At 40.0% G+C, this 7521-nt stretch overlaps 1 protein-coding gene across 4 annotated transcripts in view; it reads right to left on the bottom strand.

Moving 5' to 3' along the window:
- LOC106878692 (TNF receptor-associated factor 6) overlaps positions 1-6695 on the bottom strand; it is a 74434-nt gene extending 67739 nt beyond the window's left edge. Inside the window, exon 1 of one of the 4 annotated variants that reach the window (XM_052969584.2) lies at positions 6120-6695. Coding sequence is in view for 2 of the 4 variants with exons in the window: in XM_052969583.2 (XP_052825543.1) it covers positions 6187-6193 (7 nt within the window). In the remaining 2 variants the exon portion in view is untranslated. The remainder of the gene's footprint in view (positions 1-6119) is intronic. The other 3 variants (XM_052969583.2, XM_052969586.2, XM_052969585.2) reach the window with 3 other exon arrangements.
- Between the last annotated feature and the right edge of the window lie 826 nt (positions 6696-7521).

Genomic DNA, 7521 nt, shown 5'->3' with positions numbered 1-7521 from the left:
TGATGAATTTAGCATACAAGTAGGGGTTTACCAGGGCTCAGTTCTCAGCCCACTCTTATTCATTATAGTCCTCCAGGCCATAATAGAGGAAATCAAAACTGGATACCTGTGGGAACTGCTACATGCTGATGACCTTGCTCTTATTGCAGAATCTTTAGCAGAATTGTAGAAGAAATTCCAGATATGGGAACAAAACCTGGAATCAAAGAACCTTAAAGTTAACCTAGCAAAGACCAAAGTTGTTAGTAAGAAAGAAGATAAAACTTTCTTTCCATCAGGTAAATGGCCCTGCTCAATATGCAGGAAAGGAGTTGGAAGAAATTCCATTTGCTGCACCCAGTGTAAACTATGGACACATAAGAGGTGCAGTGAAATCACAAGTAGATTAACAAACAAAGTCGTCTTTTATATGTGGCAGATGTACAGGAACAATAAGCACCAAGAGCACACGGGACTTAGATTCTCTCAAATGCTCAGGAGGTTCTCTTGAGGTTGTAGATAGTTTCTGTTACCGAGCTGACCAAATTAGCAACGGTGGAGGATGCTCTGAAAGTATTGTTTCTACAATAAGAATAGGGTGGGGGAAGTTCAGAGAGCTATTACCTCTGTTGGCAATAAAAGGACTCTCTCTCAGAGTGAAAGGTAGACTGTATGATGTTTGTGCGCAGACAGCTATACTCCATGGTAGTGTGACATGGGCTCTGAATACAGAAGACATGTGTAGACTGGAGAGAAATGAAGGCAGTATGCTCCATTGGATGTGCAACATCAGTGTGCATGTACGACAAAGTGCAAATGTATTAAGAGAAAAGTTGGGAATAAGAGGAATCAAATGTAGCATGCAAGAGAGAAGACTATGTTTGTTTGGACATGTGATGCATATGAAAGAGGACAGCTGCATAAAGAAGTGCCGATCACTGAAAATGGATGGTACCCGCAGAAGAGGGAGACCCAGGAAGATATGAGATGAAGTGGTAAGGACCGATCTCAGGATGTTGGGCCTCTCAGAGGAAATGACAATGGACCGAGATGTCTGACGATATGAGGTTCTTGAGAAGACCCACCCACCTCAGCAAAACTGAGTTCTAGAAGCGCTGTGTTGCATCTACACATAACAAGAAAACTTCTCACACCCTACCACAACAAACCAAACTACATCACTGCATCTCTTCTTTTCCTCACATTTCTTCCTCCATGCACTATGCCTACCTCCCACTCCCCATAGTGCATGAAGGAGGAAATGTGAGAAAGAGAAGAGATGTAGATTGGTTTGTTGGGGTAGGATGTGTGAAAAGTTTTCTTGGTACATGTGGTTGGTACACACAGGTCAGTGGGGCTAGCGGATTGCAATGATACAGTGAGACAAAGCCAAGACGACAGGATTGGGGAGTGGGAGGTAGGCATAGTGCATGAAGGAGGAAATGTGAGAAAGAGAAGAGATGTAGATTGGTTTGTTGGGGTAGGATGTGTGAAAAGTTTTCTTGTTACATGTGGGTGGAACACACAGGTCAGTGGGGCTATCGGATTGCAATGATACAGTGAGACAAAGCCAAGAAGACAGGATTGGGGAGTGGGAGGTAGGCATAGTGCATGGAGGAAGAAATGTGAGGAAAAGAAGAGATGCAGTGATGTAGCTTGGTTTGTTGTGGTAGGGTGTGAGAAGTTTTCTTGTTATGTGTAGATGCAACACAGCGCTTCTAGAACTCAGTTTTGCTGAGGTGGGTGGGTCTTCTCAAGAACCTCATATCGTCAGACATCTCGGTCCATTGTCATTTCCTCTGAGAGGCCCACTGACCTGTGTGTTCCATCCACATGTAACAAGAAAACTTTTCACACATCCTACCCTAACAAACCAATCTACATCTCTTCTCTTCCTCACATTTCCTTCTTCATGCACTATGCCTACCTCCCACTCCCCAATCCTGTCCTCTTGGCTTTGTATCACTGTATCACTGCAATCCACTAGCCCCACTGACCTGTGTGTTCCACCCACATGTACCAAGAAAACTTTTCACACATCCTACCCCAACAAACCAATCTACATCTCTTCTCTTCCTCACATTTCCTCCTTCATGCACTATGCCTACCTCCCACTCCCCAATCCTGTCCTCTTGGCTTTGTCTCACTGTATCATTGCAATCCGCTAGCCCCACTGACCTGTGTGTTCCACCCACATGTAACAAGAAAACTTTTCACACATCCTACCCCAACAAACCAATCTACATCTCTTCTCTTTCTCACATTTCCTCCTTCATGCACTATGCCTACCTCCCACTCCCCAATCCTGTCCTCATGGCCCTGTTTCTCTGTATCATTGTTATCCGGTAGCCACCCCCTCCTCCCACCAGTCTATTTACCCAGGTTTTCACCACTCACTTCCCCTCCTCTCTAATCATGCATTTTTGGCACTATCCTGTCACTTATATTATGGCTTTCAAACCTCAAGGGTAGCCCTGGCACTTGCCACCATCTATATCTCTCTCTGCCTTTACTCAACCATCCTATTTATATTCTGATTCGTGCCCATTGTGAATATGCCCAGCACTTAACCACCATCTCTATCCTGCTGTCTCCCACTCTCTCTCTCTCGCCTGCATATCCCTCACGTTGGGTAACCACGTATCTCCTTTGCAGCAACACACCTGTTTCTGTCCTCATTCCTGATCTCTCTCTCATTCCCAACTGGGTAACCTTGTACCTCCTCTACAGCAAAACACCTGTTTCTGTCTCTGTCTCACTATAACCTTTCATCATCTGACATAAGATCTCTCCTCTCCTCTCAAAAGATTTTGTCTTGCAAGTTACTTTATGACCCTGCCAGTGCAGGTGCCACTTAAAAAGTATCCAGTCCACATTGTAAAGTGGTTGGCCTTTGGAAGGGCATCCAGCTGTAAAAACCTTGCCAAAACTGACCTTACCTGTGCTTGTGCCACGTCAAAAGCACCAAGTCCACTCTGCTGGGTGGTTGGTGTTAGGAAGGGCATCCAGCTGTAAAAATCCTGCCAAAGCAATCACAGAATTTTGGTGTAGGCTTCTGTTTGGCCAGTTCCTGTCAAACCGTCCCACACATGCCAGCATAGTAGGTGGATTTTACTGCTGGCCTTGTACTTTCTAACTTTAGTACAAGGCCAGCAATTTTTTAGAAGAGGGTAAATTTGATTAAATCAACCCCAGTGCCCAACTGGTACTTATTTTAGTGTTCACTAAAGGATGAATGGCAAAGTTAACCTCAGCAGCATTTGAATTAGCTGCTAAGCATTTTGTACAAGCTAACAATTCTTCCAGCTCATAGTTATGCAGTTTTGTGTGTGTGTGTGTGTGTGTGTGTGTGTGTGTATATATATATAAGTGTGGCTCTGTGGTTAAGAGACTTGCTTCCCAACCGTGTAGTCTTGGGTTCAGCTCCACAGTACTGTACCTTGGACAAATGTGTTCTACTACAGCCCAGGCCAACCATAAACTCTGTGAGAGTATTTGGTAGATGGAAACTGAAAGCTCATCATGTGTATGTGTGTGTCCGTGTTTCTCATCTTCGGTGAAAACATGTCTAGCTCTAGGAAATATTTTGCTTGGCAACAGAAAGAGCTGGTTATAGAAAATCTGTCTGATCAAATTCTACCTGACCCATGCAAGTATAGAAAAGTAGACGTTAAATGATGATGACGTTTATGATTAGAAGCAGCTGAGTGAAACATCTTAATGTCCCACAAGATTCTTGTGAATATTTTAAGTATTCCTGGTGTGGTAGAGTGCAGGTTCATTCTTGCCACCTGTTTAATTCACATAGTCATAGCACCGATTGCCTGTTGCATCGTCGACCACTTACAGTGACGAAATATCTCGCTTCGCTGAACTAAACTTGTACTACCAAGGGTTCATGTGTGTCGTCAGCTACGACTACACCTTTTTCATAGCACTATTTAGTGTAGTTAAACCATTATATATATATATATGTAAAAAAGTAGTTGTTGAGAACTGAAGACTGAAACGCTATAAAGCAGCCTCATATTTATTTCTTATATTTAATCTTTTTTTTTTTTTTACATATTAAACACAAGTGTGTGCGCGCATATATATATATGCCATACACACACACACATGTGTATGCTTTCATGGCGAGGTCTTTGCCCAATCTTCGAATGTGTGTATAAATGTATACTTTCAGGAGCGTCAAACTAATACACTTGTTTGTTGTTCATACACCTGTCTTCATCTTTTGTTTTTCTGTAAATTTCAAATATATATATATTATATACATGACGGAGGTAAAGATCATGGACCGCACCCCCTTACATATGTCTTATATAATAAAAAGTTTAATATTTCGGGTTTACAACTATCCAACACCTACAAATTGCATACTGACTTCGTCTTCAGAGAACGGTATCGCTGTAACGATTATGTCTTTACCAAGGCGTCAGCGGAAATTGCGAAATAAAACAACTAGAACCGAAAACCGAAATCGAGTCGCAGATTCGATCTGCCGAAGCTCTTGTGCAGTTTGCTATATGTACGCACACATCTTATGTATCTGTACTCGATAATCTATATTACTGTCAATGTTGTTGTTCAACCCTAGTTCAGTCGTATGATCATAAATGTAATTTTGTATGCCAAGGACTATATTATCTGATGTGTCTTTCCGTTTTAACACTACAGAGTGATTTTACGACAATTTTAGCTACGATTTCTAGCAGGTTGAAGTACCAACCGTATAAAAACTCCTTTGCTGGTCGACATTATTTAGTACCAGGCCAGCGTTGATAAAATAGACCTATGATCAAAGACTTTTCTAGCCATATTAACGTTTTTCTTCAGGAATAAGGCACTCCTGACATTATTCAATGTGCTATTTTTGTTTTTGTGAACTGTAGAATGTCATTTGGCTACTAATTCTGGAGGGTCTAGTAACCAGACAGATGATTCATGATGGACTCGAGTTAGTCAATGAACATAATGTTGGTGTTAACTGTATAATTTTATACTGCATGCTAACAAGTGCTATTTTTTCTTTCCTATTGCTGCACATGTCCGAATATTCAAAGAACGATGTGTAATACATACACACACACATACACCATTTACACTATGTAAATCAGGTCTGTATTGCATCACACACCCATTATGATATTCATAAGAGACAGATTTGTAGCTAATTATACGTCCATTACAAGTGGATATTTACGTGTTAACATTAATAGACATTGAGCTGTGTACGTGAGTGTATATGTGTGCGTATGTGTATATCTATCTATCTATCTATCTGCGTATGTGTGTATGCTTATATAGAGGTGTTGAGATTGTTTAGACAAACTTGAAATGTGCTGTATTTTATATAGTACACACAAACCATGTTACACACACATACACGTCTAAGTTTGTGTATGTATATATATCTATATCTTTTGTTATATTTCTGCTGCTTTTAAATAAAGTATATATATATATATATATATATATATATATATATATATAAAGAGAGAGAGAGAGAGAGAGAGAGAGAGAGAGAGAGAGAGGACCAAGAATGTAAAAAATTAAAAGGTAGATGCTTCACACGGCAAAAACAGGCACAGTTAAAATGTTGGCAGGCACTTGGGAGATTGAAATGAATACACACACACACATATTATACCGACAGATTGACTCAATATAATTGTCAATCGATAGTTCTAGAAATGCAAATGAAGAAGACTAAAGTGAATTCCATGCAGTCACAGGAAGAGAAAAGAGTAGTTTCCATGCCTCGGTCACTCAAATCGAGATAATGTCAAACAACAAAAGAAGGAAAGGCCAGGAAGTTTAAACGATTACGAACATAAGATACACGCGCACATAGCTACTTGTTGAAAGACGGGATCTCAAAAGAATGGAGAGGATTGTATTTTATACATACATGTATGCGTGTGCGTGTGTGTATATATATATATATATATATATACACATACACAAGCTGGTTTATATGGTTGACATCGCTTTGTCTACATTATTCGACTTGGGGTGGCGGCGGAAATGAATAAGTATTATTGTTGCCAGATATGCTACTAAAGAAAATCCACAGACATTGGAGAAACAACAGGGATAATAATAATAATGATGATGATAAATAATAGTATACGTACGTGTGTTAACGATCGGTTATTTATCCTGGAGATGTAAAATAAAAGAGATAGAGTAAAATAAACTCACCAGACATTTGCTCTTGTCGGGTGATCTTATTTAGTATGACTCTTAAGTTTATAATTATATTATTATTACTACTATTACTATAAATATGGCTATCAACACCAGTAATAGTATAATTATTTTCAATCCAAGTTTAAGTAAAATTCCACAAAGTCTTTGTATAATGACAACGTTGACAGTTAAACATGAATGAACGAAGCAACATAAACCAGGATTCAAACAGTTTAAACAATACTATCTCGTTTAAGCTTTTGCTTCCTCGGATTCCTTTGTTTTCTCGTTTTAATCTGCTTTCAAAAAACTTCAGAACTTTTTAGGAACATGTTTCTGGGAATATAAAAAACAGTATCAGATTTGTATAACCATAACATTCATAAATGATTTCAAGATGCACCTATTGAAGATCCGGGTTTGACCAGCAATTTAAAGAGAGCCAGGGGCAGGTAACTCTGGTACACTAAAACCTGCAAGTACTGGAGGCACAGCCTTCCTCACTAAAACAGGCGTACAGAGGGAGGGAGGACTGTTACCCTCTCTGAAAGAGAAAGAGAAAGAGGTGGGAGGGGAGACAGGCTGTGAGGACAGAAACGTGAGGGCGGACAAGTCAGCATGTTTTATAAAATTAAGATTTTTTTTATTAGTCATAATTCTGAGAAATCAATCCAAACGCATAGAAGGAGGCAAAGTTGTGAAGAATGAATTGGAGGCAGATAATTTGTCTAATAAAACTAATCATGTTTCATAATTACGAGAAATCAGGAGCTTGTATTAAAAAAAACAACATAATATGGATGCAAACTCAGCTGGATCCATAGTAAAGATTGCCCCGCTGCCCTCCTTTGGCCGGGAGGGGGCAGGCAGTTTTTATTTGTCTGGTGGCTGTAGCGAAAGAGGTAGTATGGTGGACTCGTCTGAAAGGGCTAAAGTCAGACACTTTCCTCTTTGGCCAAGCCCTCATCAACTTAGGAAAGTGGTGCCTTCTAGCAAGTTTATTGAAAGGTGAGTGAATGTAGGAAGGATGGCCAGTGTGAAAGGACCAATTCTGAGCATACACTTGTGAAGAAATAAAAGGGCCCTTGCACTGTTTATCAGGCACCCGTGGCTTTTGTGGGGTTTTCCACGAGGAATCTTAAAGCGCCTCTTCTTCCTATTGGGAAATTTTATTACTTAATTCTTATTGTTTTTTTTTTTTTACACACGTTAAAACTTGTTGTATCGTCTTTTTGCGTGGGAAGTTGCTAATACAAACGTCAACACTTTGATAATTGGACTGAATCATTAATCTTATAACCATGAAATACCTCTGTGCAATGAAAGGCAATAACACTCATCCTGTGT

Source organism: Octopus bimaculoides, chromosome 7, assembly GCF_046866305.1.
Source record: "Octopus bimaculoides isolate indiv1 chromosome 7, ASM4686630v1, whole genome shotgun sequence".
NCBI classification, from domain to species: domain Eukaryota; kingdom Metazoa; phylum Mollusca; class Cephalopoda; order Octopoda; family Octopodidae; genus Octopus; species Octopus bimaculoides.
Note: the sequence above shows the minus strand (reverse complement) of the source record. Positions and strands in the feature narration are given on the sequence as shown.